Source organism: Marmota flaviventris, chromosome 19 (genome assembly GCF_047511675.1).
Source record: "Marmota flaviventris isolate mMarFla1 chromosome 19, mMarFla1.hap1, whole genome shotgun sequence".
Classification (NCBI taxonomy): domain Eukaryota; kingdom Metazoa; phylum Chordata; class Mammalia; order Rodentia; family Sciuridae; genus Marmota; species Marmota flaviventris.
Genome location: NC_092516.1, coordinates 29,023,663 through 29,037,884, shown reverse-complemented (window position 1 = coordinate 29,037,884; position 14,222 = coordinate 29,023,663). Strand labels below are relative to the sequence as shown.

The following is a 14,222-nucleotide window of genomic DNA, read 5'->3' as shown; positions in this document are numbered from 1 at the left end:
ATAGCTAAGGCCCTAGGAGAGATGGGACTTGTCCTGACCAGCCATCTAGGAAAGCAGCACAAACTGGCCAACATCCTGGCCATCAGCACTTGTGAGCCTTCACCTGAACCTCCCACTCACCCCCCTTGTGCCTGAGGACACCTCTGACTAGCAGTTTTGTGACTTAAATCTGCATTCAGTAGTGTCTTCACGTGTCCTCCCTCCATCTTCTAAGGGAGAGAAGAGCGCCTTTCATTTGGTTAGGACCTGGGCCCTGAGAGCTGTGGTGCTGCTTCTGTCTGGACATGCTGGATTGTGCTTGGGGTTGGAGGCGTCACCACCTGGCACTGGAAGCTCTAGAGGACAGCACTTCAGGCTTCCTGAGTAAGACTGAGCACTCATGCTGCCCCTGCAGAGGAATTTTCATCTATGATGCAACTACTGTATTTTACAGAATGTTTTCTTCCTCTTTTTAAGTTCATTTATCAAGAACTTGAGGTTGAGGTTTGAAAGACACAGCACGATAGCTTTATGAGGACTCTGCTCTCTGAAATTCAAATGCCCTCTTTCCTATAGCTAAGGGGCAGGGACAGTAATCAGACCCTGGGATTTTCTTATGTCATTGTTAGGGCCTAACATCCCTGTTGAGTCAGTAACCAGCGGGAGGAAACTGGTTTAGTCTGTTTTTAAGTGTCCTGGATAAAAAGGTAACATTCCTGGACCCTGAAGTGCAACTTGAAGTGTAAAGGGATTTAGCCTGGCATTTGCAACGTTTATACTCTCGCAATTGCCGGAAAACCTGGACTGGGTGACAGGAGTGGAATTTTTCTTTCGTTTGGATAAATGTGTCACGGTCGCATGCTGTTGTGACAGATGGAAAAATCCTATGTAGGGCACGCAGCAGCCTACCAGGCACGAAGGAAGGACCCTTAGGGGCCGTCTGGCACTGGCGGGTTGATATGAACCCATCCTGCCTCTCGGTGAATTATTCATGTGCACTTCCTGAAAAGAACGCTCCTGTTTGAATATCTCGGTTGTAAAACCGCAGCGCTCACCCAAGGGTGAGAGGTTCGCTGCAGAGCGCCCGAAGGGGCGGGAGGCAGCGCAGCAGCCCTTTGGTGCGGTCTGTGAGCTCTCCGCGCAGCTCCCGGGGGCCGAGGTTGCTGTGCCGGGTTAGGTGCCGGCAGGTCTCCCTGAGAGTGGGCGGTGTGACCCGAGCGACCCAGACCGGCTCGGTGCGGGCTCCGCGTGGTGCCCGCACACACCCTGGGCAAACTCGGGCGTGGCCAGGCCCTTCCACCCTTTGCCCCACCCCACCCTCCCCGGGGCAAGGGCGATGCTGGGCATCCTCGGAGGCTGTGAACCCAGGCGCTTCTCGTCAGTGCTCAGGCTCACCCACCACGGGCCGGCCCTGCCGGTCCTTGCCGTTTGATCCAGGGCCAGAGAAAGTCCAGTTCGTGAGTAGGTGGCCCGGGTGGGGCCCCGTCCTCTGACTCGCCTCGCTGCCGGCCAGTCATCCTTCACCCAGCGGAGGCGGGAGAGATGACCCCGGCTCGCAGTCTTCCCGGGGCGCAGCCCCACGGTGGTCCCGGCGGGGGAGGAGACCCCGGAGCTCCCGCCCCCCCCAATCCGGCGGGTCACGTGCCCCAGCTCCCCGTGGGCCGGTCACGTGATGGCGGCGCGCCGTTGCCTTGGCAGCGGCTGCGGCGGCCGGCGGGGGCGGGGCAGCCGGCGGAGGCGGGGCCGGGGGACCCCGCGCTCCGGGCGGAAGGAGGGAGGGGGCCGCGCTTCGCGCCCGGCCGGGCCACGCCACTGGGCCACGCCACTGGGCCACGCCACTGCTGCCTGCCGCGATCCCGGAGCGGCGCCGGGGCGGAGGGCAGGGCAGCTCCGGTGAGTGTCGGCGCGGGCGCACCTCCTGCTCCCCCCGCCTCCGGGCGGGGGGCGCGGGGTGCTTCCCGCCCCGCTGGGGGGCCGAATCGGACCGGGGACACTGGACGGAGAAGGGACTGGCCCTGGGGAGGCTTGGGACGGAACGGAAAGAGGATGGCCGTGGGGGTGGGGGCGGCCAGGTGGCCAGTCCCGCGGGATTCCGAGCATGGTGAGGTGCCCAGAGGATTCGGAAGTTGCGGGCACCGGCCGAATCCGGGGCTTCGCGAGGGGAAGGGACAGGAGATGCAGGTGGACGCTTGTGGGAGCTGCAGGGTCCCCTCCCCGCACCCTTGTGTGACAGCGACATTTCCCGTGCCCCAGATGTTCAGAGGAAGTCAAGGCAGACAAACTCCAAACCGGGCCCCTGGGAACGATTCCGACCAGCCCGCCTAGGAGAATCGCTGCTTCTTTCTCCAGACCTCTTTTCTCAGACCGCTCCTGGTAAAAACAACCAAGAAACCCCAAAAGGTTTAGCCAGGAGAGCATCCTTGGGAGCTTGTGCGTCTGACAGAAATGTCGGCTCCATCTTGGCCCCCCCTTACCTCCTCCCTGAGCCTGGAGCTGGGGACCAGACTCTGGGCCACCCCTTGGGGCACAGACTGTCACCCCGTAGGTCCTGGCTGGGAGGGTGAGGGGTGGGTTTGAATCCTATCCTGGCTGATACCTCTGGAGGATGTAGCTTCCCTACCTTGGGGATCCAGCTCCAGGCAGGCAGGCAGCCCTTCCTGCCCAGCCCCCACTCCCCACAAACACACACACTCTGGGGACATCTGCAGCAGAGTTCAGCCTCTCCCCAGAGGCTGTTCTCAGCCTTCACTTCTCTGAGGCTGTAATCTCCACTCTGACTGGAGCCCAGCTGCCATTCACTGGTGGCCCCTAGGCTTCCCTCTGCTGTACCCCAATGTCCCTTCCTGGGGGTACCAGGCTCCCAGTCTTTTCAGTCCACCCACTATTTCACTGAGTGAATGTGGTTCCAATACAGATGGACCCAGCAGGGCCTAAAGGTGCCCATCACCAGTCTCTCCATCCCCCAGGGCCAAGCACCACCAGAGAGAACCTTGCAGTTACACTGCTGGCCACGTAGGCCCCGCCCCATGCTGCTGCCCTGCTCCAAGTGTCTTCCCACATCTCCCTGCCTGCCAGGCAGCCAGCCTTTCCACCTTGTCCCCAGACATGTGTCCAAAGCTGGTCTTCCTGCCTTTCAGAACCCTCCCTGCTGTAGTATCATATCTTTTAAGGGAGGGTCCCTCTCAGGGCCAGTTTAGTACTTGGGTCTGAGTCCCCTAACCTTGCTCTCTGGTGTTGCTGGGGGGTTAGCTCCCTGTGAACTGTCCATTGGACCGCAGGCCCAGTTCTGTTCTGTGTGGGGAAAAGGAAATGTGCACTTCCACATTCTGACACTTTTCATTTATTTGGAGCTAACCCATAGATTGTTCAGTGGGCATCATTTCTTTGAATTCTCCCCAGGGGAAGGGACCTTCAAGTGATGAAGTGCTTGGATGAGTACTGCTGGCTGCAGATGAGGACAAGGTGTAACCGAGAAGCCGAGGTTGGCATTCCTGTACGTGACTTGATCCCTTGGCTGATAGAGAACAGAGCAGGGGTCTTGTTGGTTGGCCAGTAGGAAAGAGCTGTGACTTTGTGACCTGGTGGGGAACAAGGATAAAAGCAGATCGAGGGAGACCTTTCCCCACCTCTGACATCTTCCTGTTACCCTCCTAGAGATAGACGTGGATGGATGGTTCCTTTGCTGCTGACTTTGGTCAACATCCCCAGCCCACCCCCTCCCAGGTGCCCTCCTTGGAGCTGGGAACCCCGATGTGCTTCCAATGCCTGAGCGGGCTTTCCAGGAGGCCCAGTGGATCTGATTGCAGAAGTTACTGAGGCCAGGCAAGGTGCCCATGTCCTTGAAGCAAGCCCCAGAGATTAATTAGAGCTGGATCCCAAGCTGCTCAGGCTGCCCCCAGAGCCCCTGGAGACCCTTCAGTCCCCTATTTAGATTAGCAGGGATATGGGTTAAGTTCACAGATCTCAACAAATCAGTCCTTCTGATGTTTGGGCCACATTTCAAGCCCCGTGTCTAGGAGGGGTGACCACAAGGGTCTCCAGTCTCCATTCCTCCTTAAAAGTTGCTCATGTCATTTGAGGGCTTTGATTTTTCATTTGGCCACAGGTTCCTGTTGCAGCCAGGATGCTTCTTTGAGTTATATAAACTAAGGATTTGCTTTTGGGGTGAACTATGCTGATTAAAATTTAGCTGGATCTAAACAGCCCGTGGTTCCTTGGAAGCGTTTGTTCCGTGGGTGGCGCTTGGTCATGGAATGCAGTTTTGAATCTTTTTTTTTTTTTTTTTTTTTTAATATTTATTTATTTTAGTTTTAGGCGGACACAACATCTTTGTTTATATGTGGTGCTGAGGATCGAACCCGGGCCGCACGCACGCCAGGCGAGCGCGCTACCACTTGAGCCACATCCCCAGCCCCGCAGTTTTGAATCTTGAGCATTGTCTTCAAGGGTCCTAGAGGTGGGAGGACCCCCAGTTTTCGTTTTGAATTCAGGGCCTCACCCACAGCAGGCAAGTGCTCTACCACTGAGCCGCAACCCAGCCCGAGGTCCCCAATTCTGAAGATGAGGGCTTGAGGTTCGCAGGTCAGGCGTCACGCTCAGGATCTCGCAGCAGAGTCAGACTCCTGTTTCTTTTCTTTTCTTTTATTTATTTTTTTGGTACTGGGGATTGAACTCAGGGGCACTTGGCCACTGAGCCACACCCCCAACCCTATTTTAGCCCTATTTTGTATTTTATTTAGAGACAGGGTCTCATTGAGTTGTTTAGTGCCCCGCCATTGCTGAGGCTGGCTTTGAACTTGGAATCCTCCTGCCTCAGCCTCCCAGGCTGCTGGGATTACAGGCGTGAGGCACCATGCCCAGCCAGGCCCTATTTCTTTAGGGCCTAGACTTTTTTTTTTTTCTCCCACCGTGTTGCTGGGGCTGGAACCCAGGCCTCCTCATGCCAAGCCAGTGCTCCACCACTGAGTTCACTTACGACCCCCTCGGCACTCTCTAAATGCACAGTAGCTTGTTCCTGGCGTATGGCACACATGAGGGGGTTCAGTGGCAGCCTTCAAATTCCGCTCACCCACGGGCCACAGTGAATTGGAGCTTCTCTGAGCGCTGAGAGGGCGGTGGCTTTTAGCTGTGCAGGTGGTGGTGGGTGGTGAGCCCCCGACCCTCCTCTTCTGCAGCTGGCTCTCACACTGTGGCGTGGGGACTGCCTCAGAGACCAGGACCCCACATCCACTCTACCTTGGGCCCTGTACAGCTCTGCAGGCCCTGGGAGGGTTAAATAGACTTGGGAATCTGGCTTTTCTTTCCTGTGTGTGTTTTTTGCAGTACTGGGGAGTCCCGGGGGTGCTCTACCACCGAGCTGCACCCCAGCCCTTTTTATTTTTCATTTTGATTCAAGGTCTTGCTACATTGCGTAGGGTCTTGCTAAGTTGCCCAGGCTGATCTTAAACTTGTGATCCTCCTGCTTCAGCCTCCCTAGTGGCTGGGATTATAGGCGTGTGCCACCGCTCCCAGCACAAGTATGACTTTTCAAGGCTCCAGAACTATCTGGGGCACCTGATATTGTCCCTGTCTTACCTGCAGCCTGGCCCCCACCATGAGTGCCGAGCTCAACGTCCCCGTGGACCCCTCCACCCCGGCCTGCCCTGAGCCCGGCCACAAGGGCATGGATTACCGCGACTGGGTCCGCCGAAGCTACCTGGAACTGGTCACCTCCAACCACCACTCAGTGCAGGCCCTGTCCTGGAGGAAGCTCTACCTGAGCAGGGCCAAGCTGAAGGCCTCCAGCAGGACCTCGGCCCTCCTCTCGGGCTTCGCCATGGTGAGTACAGCGAGGCGGGGGCCCACCTCGGAGAGCACTGTGTTGCTCCTCCCCACAGCCAGGGTGCACCGGGGAGTCTGTCCAACCCACTCCTCCCAGAGCACTGTGCTGTCCACACAGGGTTGCTGGGACTAGGGAGCCCCAAGCCTGAATCCTCAGAAAGCCCCTCTTCGCGATGAGAAGGTCGTGGGGGGTGGAAACCGCTCCATGGACAGGGCTTCTGGGAAAGGCACCCTGCAGCCCTTCCTTGGAGCTGGGACACCTGCGGGACTTGAGCAGGACTCAGGATCGGTTGGGGAGGTAGACGCTGGCCAAGTGTGGCCTCCTCGGGTGGTGCAGAAGTTCTGGCCTGCTTCCCCGACACTTTCCCTCTGAGTCATCCCAGGACAGGAGTCCGTCTTGGCAAAGCCACGCCTGCTGTTGATTTCACTCCCTGTCCCACTGGATTGTCCCAGAGGGTGAGGATGGCAGGGCTCAGCCCTCACTGCTGTGTGCTGAGGTGCATTTGGGCTGGAAATGATTGATTTCTTTTTGTGACAATCATTTTTCTATAAACCCGGATGTTAAATTGACAGTGCAATTTAAAATAAAAAGCCGAGGGGGCGTGGTAGGACACGCCTGTGATCCCAGCAGCTCAGATCAGAGGCTGAGGCCGCAGGATCACCAGTTTGAGGCCAGCCTCAGTAAAAGGGCTGGGGTGTGGCTCAGCGGGTAAGCACCCCTGGGTTCAACCCCCAGTAGGAAACAAAACAAAAAGCAAGAAACAAAAAGCAGGCAGAGCGAGCCTCCTCAGTCCCCCGGGCCCTCCTCCTAGTCAGAGAGGGCTGGAGGCCCGGAGGGCCGGATCTCATGGGATCTCACGGGGCTGCAGAGGTCGCCCAGCTCAGAGACAGCACATTGGAAGGCAGCACATTCGTGTTTAGGTCTGTGGTTGAGAGAAAGGCTTATTTAAAGGTCCTGTGTTTTATTTTTATAACATGATTACAGAAGTGTGTAATCAGGTGGTACACAACTTTGGCTCTTACTGATTTTCTTCCTGTGGTTTTCATCTTGTTAAAAAAGAATGTTTTTTCAAGTTTGATTTAAAGGAATGCTTGTGAGAAGTTGTTGTTTGGGTTTTTGGTGGTGCTGGCCATCGAACCCAGGGCACTCGACTTGTGCTATACCCGCAGCCCTTTTTATTTTTTACTTTGAGACAGAGTCTCGCTAAGTTGCTGAGGCTGGCCTTGGCCTTGCAATCCTCCTGTCTCAGCCTCCCAAGCCACTGGGGTTTCTGGGTGACCCGTCACTGCACAGTATTGAACGCTTACCCACTTGAAGACTTCACAGCCTTTTGAGATTTGAAAACAAACCCTGCAAGTGAAGTTTTATCGGTGAATTCTGGAGAAGAGGAGGTGTTTTCAGACTTCAGCCCTCTGGGGTGGTGAGCAGCCACTGAGAGGCAGGAGGGGGAAGCCCAAGTCACCTGCACCTCCCAGGGGCGCTGTCTGTCCTCTGCCCAGCTGCAGCACTCACGCTTGCTGGTTCTAATTCATTTCTTCTTGGTGGACACAGTGTCTCCTCTTCCAGAAGTTTCCCCTTGGGGAAGCTGCCACAGCCTACGGTGTGCTGCAGACTCAGCCCAAAGGCGGGTTCTGGGAATGCGGGAAGCAACTGAGGGAGCGACCAGTACAGGTCATCAGGGAGGGGCTGAGTTGGGCCAAGGACAGGGACAGGTGAGCCCCCGTTGGTATTCCCTGGTTAGAACTGCAAGGCTGGTCCTGGGCCCAGCGAGCACCAGTGCCCACCCCCAGCTGACTTCTTCACATTTCTCCTTCCCTAACACAGAGCCTGTGACCCCGAGCCACCCGTAAAATCTCTGCAGAGACACAGTGCAGGGCTGGGGTCGTGGCTCAGCGGTAGAGCTTGCCTCACACTGGTGAGGTACTGGGTTGGTCCTGAGCACACATAAAAATAAATAAATAAAGACACTAAACACACACACACACACACACACACACACACACACACAGCGCAGGGGCCTCTGACTTTTCCTGCTCTTGCGGCAGAGCCAGGCTGCTTCGTGTAAGCCCCATCTTCTGCCTTTTAGTCATCTGTGTTCCCCACCCTGGGCCCTGTGGTTTGTGAGAGCCTTTCGTTGGGCCATATCCTCTGTGGTAACAGGAGCCTGCCCAAGGCCACTGAAGAAAGGCGGTTCCTCAGCCTGTGTCTTTCATCAAGGCCTCAGCCATAATTGCTACAGCTGTTCAGCTGTGGTCCACTAGGACTACTCCATCTTCTTTTCCCTATCAAGTGTTCTGTCATCACTAATGGAAACATGAAGGGACGAGGGATAAGATTCTCGCTCTGACACAGCAGTTGCCAAAGGAACTTGTGAAATCTTCCTTAGAGATTTTTTTTTTAAGTTTCTTGTTTGTTTTTGTTTCTTTGGTACTGAGGATTGAATCCAGGGGTGATTTACCACTGAGCTACATTCCCAGCCCTTTTTACTTACTTATTTTTTATTTTGAGAGAAGGTCTCACTAAATTTTTGAGTCTGGCCTCGAACTTGGGATCCTCCTGCGTCAGCCTCCCTAGCCCCTGGGATTAAAGATGTGTGCCCAGCCTTTCTTAGAGATTTTTAAAACAGGGATGGCTCAGATAGTGGAGAGAACAATCGATAGAGGGCCTCCTTGGCCTTCTCCCTTTCTGCCTCCTCCCCTACCACCTTTCTTGACTAGTTTCTTTCTTTTGGGTGCCTGGGGAAAGTTCTTGGTGAGGCTTAGAGACTCTGGTGGGCCTGGGCTAAACCCTCCATTGGGTGGTCCGTGGGCCAGGGTGAGGTGGGGAGCCAAGGAGGACCCCCTGGGCGTGGACTTGATCTGGGGGAAGTGTGGGAGGGCCCGTTGCAAACTCCCCCTCTGGTGTGCAAACTCCCCCTCTGGTGTGTGGTGGGCAGGTCCAGGAATGGCTGCAGGGACCTCGGGGCACAGAGATAAGCCTGGCTTCTGGTTCCCAATGTGGTCTTTGTCTTTCATTTAAAAATAAATTTTAGGGGTGGGGCTGAGGCTTAGTGGTAGAGCGCTTGCCTAGCACGTGTGAGGCAATGGGTTCGATTCTCAGCACCACATAAAAACAAATAGGAATAAAGTTTCATTCACGACTAAAAATGTTAAAATAATAAAAATACATACATGCATACGTTTTAAGGATGAAAGCATAGCTCAGTGGTAGAGGGCTTGCCAACGTGTGAGGCCCTGGGTTTAATTCCCAGCACTGCAAAAAACAATAAAACAATTTTTTATTTAAGCAAAGTATACTACATATGACCCATAGCACTGCAAAAATAAATAAAAGTGTGGTATGTAGATATACTTTAAAAATTGCGGGGTACAGTGGTGCTCACCTATAATCCCAGCTCTTTGGGAGGCTAAAGCCGGAGGATTGAAATTTTGAGGCCAGCCTGGAAAAATTAGGAAGACCCTGTCTCAAATAGAAAATAAAAAAAGCTGGGGATGTAGCCGAGTGCTAGAGTGCCCGTCGGTGCAACACCCAGTACATGAAAAAGTAAATATTAAGTATTGCAGGGGCGGGTGTAGCTCGGAGAGGAGCAGTCGCCTGGCATGTGCGAGGCCCTGGGTTCCACCCCTAGCACCGCCAAAAAAAACTGGGTGCTGTGGAGAGACTTAGGGTGGAGGGGCGTGGCCCAGCGGTGGAGTGCATGCCCAGCACTCAGGAGTCTGTGAGTTCCACCCCCAGCACCACCACAGCGGAACCCCGGCTTATAACAAAGCCCTGCACCAAGCTCTGCCACTCGCTCTTTCATCCCCCATGTTGCTCCTGCACTGCGTGTCACAGCCCTTCATGATGCGTGCGCCCCAGACGCTGCACACAGGGCCCTGCACCTGTGACGCCAGCACCCTGCCCGCCCAGCCTTCTCGTCCACACTGCCCACCCTGTCCCCCGTCTAGAGCACCTGCTTTTCCCTGCGCTTTTTTTTCTGGGGGGGGGCACTGAGGATTGAACCCAGGGGCACTCGACCACTGGGCCTTGCTTTTTTGCTGAGGCTGGCTTTGAACTCCCGATCCTCCTGCCTCAGCCTCCTGAGCCGCTGGGATTACAGATGTGCGCCACTCACCCGGCTCTCTGTGCGGGTTTTTTTTTTTTTTTTTAATTTATTTTTTGATTTCAGGTGGGCACAATATCATTATTTTTTTCATTTTTATGTGGTGTTGAGGATTAAACCCAGCGCCCCGTGCATGCCAGGCCAACGTGCTACTGCTTGAGCCACATCCCCAGCCTTTTTTTTTTTTTTTCGTTGTAGATGGGCACAATATCTTTATTTATTTATTTTTATGTGGTGCTGAGGATCGAACCCGGGGCCTCATGCACCAGAGGCAGGTTCACAGCCCCAGCCCCTCTCTGCACTTTTGATCCCGGCTGAGAGGCGCACCTGTGCTCTCTGTAGGAGGTGTCCAGGTGGCAGCTCCAAGTAGCCTCCACGTTCATTTTTCTGAGAGGTCAGTTTTTATGTGTTTAAACAGCCATTGCTTTTTGGCTAAGCCACTCCTCGGCCTGACTCTGGTGTCAGTAGCAAAGCCACATGCTGCCAGCCTGCTCTCAGGGCAGCGTGGCCTCAGCCAGCTGTGGCTTTGCACCCAGGTGCCTATTGTGTGCCCCCCTGAGAGGCGAGGCCCTTTCCCCGCCACCTCCACCCCTCTACATTTTCACTCTTCTGTACTTTTCAGGTTCGTGAGAGCTTTTTTAGTTATAATCTGAAAAAAAGGAAAGTTTGAAATAGGTGAACAGTGAGGAGGGTGCCCTCTGGGCTCTGAGGGCTCTCTGTATGGCTGAGTCCCACGGCAGGTGAGTGTGGGTACCTGTGGTGCTGCCCCCTCAGCCCACCCAGCCCAGCCCAGCCCTCTGGCCCACAGGAAGCCATGGCGAGGAGCAGCCCTGCCCACCTGGCCCCACCCCCCACTGTGCCTCAACAGGTGGCCATGGTGGAGGTGCAGCTGGAGACGCAGTACCAGTACCCACGGCCGCTGCTCATCGCCTTCAGCGCCTGCACCACGGTGCTGGTGGCCGTGCACCTGTTCGCCCTGCTCATCAGCACCTGCATCCTGCCCAACGTGGAGGCCGTGAGCAACATCCACAACCTCAACTCCATCAGCGAATCGCCGCACGAGCGCATGCACCCCTACATCGAGCTGGCCTGGGGCTTCTCCACCGTGCTGGGCATCCTGCTCTTCCTGGCTGAGGTGGTGTTGCTCTGCTGGATCAAGTTCCTTCCCGTGGATGCCAGGCGCCAGCCTGGCCCCGCGCCAGGCTCCGGGGGCCACACAGGCTGGCAGGCTGCGCTGGTGTCCACCATCATCATGGTGCCCGTGGGCCTCATCTTCGTGGTCTTCACCATCCACTTCTACCGCTCACTGGTGCGCCACAAGACAGAGCGCCACAACCGGGAGATCGAGGAGCTTCACAAGCTCAAGGTGCAGCTGGACGGGCACGAGCGCAGCCTGCAGGTGGTGTGAGGGCCGCGCAGTCGCCTGGGATGGCACCACCCGCTGTAGCAGAACGGCCGCGGCAGGGCTTCCAGAAACGCAGATGCTCGCCAGGCTGCTGGACGCGGCCAGGCAGGCCCCGACCAAAGTCTTACTCTTGTCTCGATGCCAAAATAACCCGGAAGCCGGGGCCGGCCCCTCAGAACATGGCACTGCAGTGACGTGGGAGGCTGGGTTGCCAAGAGCTGTGGGCAGAGGAAGCCCACGTGTCCCCTCATGGGCTCTGTGCAGCACAGTGAGCGGAGAGTCTCGGAGACCAGAACCTGTGGCCGGCAGGGCCAGGGTCGTGGGTTCAGACGCAGAACTCATGGCCACCTGCCAGTGCATGGCTCCCTGCGGTTGGACAGGGCTGGGCCACTGAAGGGCACAGCACTCGGCTTGGCTTGGTGCTTTCCTCCTGGCCCAGGAAGGAGTGGGGCGGCCTGGCGGGGGCAGGAAGTGGGAGCCTGGAGCACACGTCGGCCCCGCAGGCGTGGGTGCTGCTGGGGTGAGGCTGCAGGGCCTACGGGAGACTTCCCAGGCCCAGGCCCCGTTCCTCGGGCAGGTCAGTGTCTGTGGGCATCCTGCATGATGCCCTGCTAAGAAGCTGAGTTCACTGGGGGCTCCAAGGCATGCCAGGCTCAGGCGGTCTTTGCCAGCAGCCTGGAGCCTGGCCACACTGATTCACTGAGGCCACCAGAAGGGGAAAAGGCCCCTACCTGTCCAGAGGCTCCACCTCTTGACCACAAGAGGCCTGAGCCAGAATGAGCCGCTGCTTTGGGCTGCATTAGCAGCAGGCTGGGCACCGGAGCCATCCTGGCCTCCTGTGGCCCCGAGTGCTGAGAGGAGATAGCCTGGGGTGTCAGCATGGCCACTGACCCTGCTGGGCCTGTAGCAACCCAGTGTGGCCTCCTTGTTAGGACACTGAGCAGCCACAGGGACGGCAAGGGCCCCAGTGCACCCCTGCTGGGCCCGCCAGGCCTTGGGGACACAGATTCCTTCCCTGTTTACACACTGTGCAGTGTGGGGCTTGCGTCACCAAGGCATCTGGTAGACCCTGCCCACGCCTGGGATGGCGTGCTCGTCAGTGCTACTGCATGAGCTCCCGTGGCACGCACAGCACCTGAGCTGCTCTGAAACCATGTTTACCCCCTTTCCAGCAGCAGCCTGGAGAGGGGCGCCTCGTCTCTCGTGCTGTACATAAACGGCCACTGGCTTCGTGTTCTGTTTACCTTCCCTAACAGCTTACTGTGGGCTCTGGGCCGGGCTGTGGGTCCTGGAGGGCCTGGTGAGGTCTCTGGAAAAGAGACATGCTATTGAGAATGGAATCCTTGACACACAGTTCTGAGATGCTAAGGGGCCGTTGGGAATCTGCCCAGGGAGCCTGAACACAGTGTCCCCTGCGCAGAGGGTGCCACCACCCCTACAGGCATCTCTGCTCCCCTGGAGCCCTGCTGAGGAGGCCCTCGTGTTTGCTCTGCTCACGGTGTGGGCATCACTGCAAGATGCTGCTCACGTCCTGGCAGGGGTGAGACGGGCTGGCCCTTCTGAATGAGCGGCTTCCAGACCTGGGAGGGCCAGAGGGCTTTTTCTCTGGCTGGAGCCTTTTGAGGCTCCTGATGCCACTTTCCAGAGCCATCTGGTACCCCTGCCCCCAGGACACCCAGCTCCTCAGGCTGGGCTACGCCTGCTGCAGTGCTGGTGGGGCAGGTGCTACCCTGGTCCACAGGCAGTGCTGGCCTGGCAGCCCAGACACCAGGTGCCCGTGCTGTCCTCGCGGTGCCTGTTCTGACTTGGGGCGAACAGCCTCTGAGGGAAGAGAGATGACCCTGCGGGAGGGGAACCTCAGGGCTGCCCTGAGCTTATCCCAAGATGGGGGTAACCTACCATTGGGAGTGGCACAGAAACCTCAGTGTGGCAGGCTGGAGGATGGGGGGACAATCAGGCTACAACCTCAGTTTCTGGAGGCGTAACCTGATTTTGCAGAGTGTAGCCTCGGCCTGGTGACAGGCAGTGGGGCCACCCTGGAGCCAGCGTAGGCTTGCCCTGGTTTTGTTTAGCGTCCTTCCTGGTGCTGAGCCAAGAGCCACAGGCACACCAGGCCCTGTGCAGTGAGGGCCGCACGCCCCTGGCCGGTGCGAGGTGCAGGGTGTTTCTGGTGTAGAAGGGCAAAGGCTGGTGTCATTAGTATGTTCTCCGAAGGTCTGTCGAGGACAGACTGCGTGAGCCAGGTGGGTGGAGGCTCACCGCAGCCAGCGTTGATGCCACTGGTTACATATGTGTGATGCTTGCGCAGATCATGCAAGGTGGCCTAACTGTCCTGTGCGTGGATTTTTAACGGTCACCCTGGATTGGATGGAATAAACCAGTAAAGCTGCTCCAACCTCCCTGTGTCTTGGTGGGACGCCCTGGTCTTTCCTGGCTGCTGTGCCAGGCTCTCAGCCTGGCCTGGGAGTCCTGGAGCCCACCGGCCTTCTGCTGGCCCCTGGCCAGGCTCCTGACAGGCTGCCCCACCGAGGGGCATGGAATTCCCTATAATAGATAGGCAGGGTGCTGGGACAGAGACCTCTGCCAGCTAGAGCCCCCAAAGGACCCTGCAGCTCAGTGGACTCTGCTCTTTTCTTCCCCAAGGGGCTCTTTTTCTGGAAACAGTGGAAGGAGCTGGGTAGTTGGCTGCCAAGGGAACCCTCTGGACAGTCAGTTAAAGGTCCCCAATTCCTCCAGAAGAGGCACTACTGAAGCTCAGGTCCCTTGGGTCCCTGCGGTCCTGGGTTCATTTAGCCTAGTGGCACTGACAGAAAGGCACCCAGAAATTCTGTTTGGGAACAGTTATCCCCTGGGGTAGAGGTCCCCTTCCAGGAGAGATTCCTGTCCCTTATTAATGCTCCAGCCCTCAGCCTGGA

The 14,222-nt window shown here is 56.9% G+C and overlaps 1 protein-coding gene across 15 annotated transcripts; it reads left to right on the top strand.

The window, feature by feature from the left end:
• The first annotated feature begins 1,075 nt into the window (after positions 1–1,075).
• On the top strand, positions 1,076–13,702 carry Orai2 (ORAI calcium release-activated calcium modulator 2). 15 transcript variants are annotated; one of them, XM_027952994.2, is made up of 6 exons: positions 1,794–1,872; positions 2,233–2,352; positions 3,379–3,460; positions 3,634–3,806; positions 5,560–5,797; positions 10,711–13,702. In XM_027952994.2, the coding sequence occupies exons 5-6, from the start codon at positions 5,573–5,575 to the stop codon at positions 11,308–11,310; spliced, it is 825 nt and encodes a 274-aa protein (XP_027808795.1). In that variant the 5' UTR covers positions 1,794–1,872; positions 2,233–2,352; positions 3,379–3,460; positions 3,634–3,806; positions 5,560–5,572; the 3' UTR covers positions 11,311–13,702. The 15 variants fall into 15 exon arrangements, with proteins under 15 accessions (XP_027808802.1, XP_027808807.1, XP_027808806.1 ...); XM_071605597.1 differs by lacking the exon at positions 3,634–3,806 and adding an exon at positions 4,288–4,357 and having other exon boundaries at positions 3,379–3,472; XM_027952992.2 differs by having other exon boundaries at positions 3,379–3,472.
• The last annotated feature ends 520 nt before the right edge of the window (positions 13,703–14,222 follow it).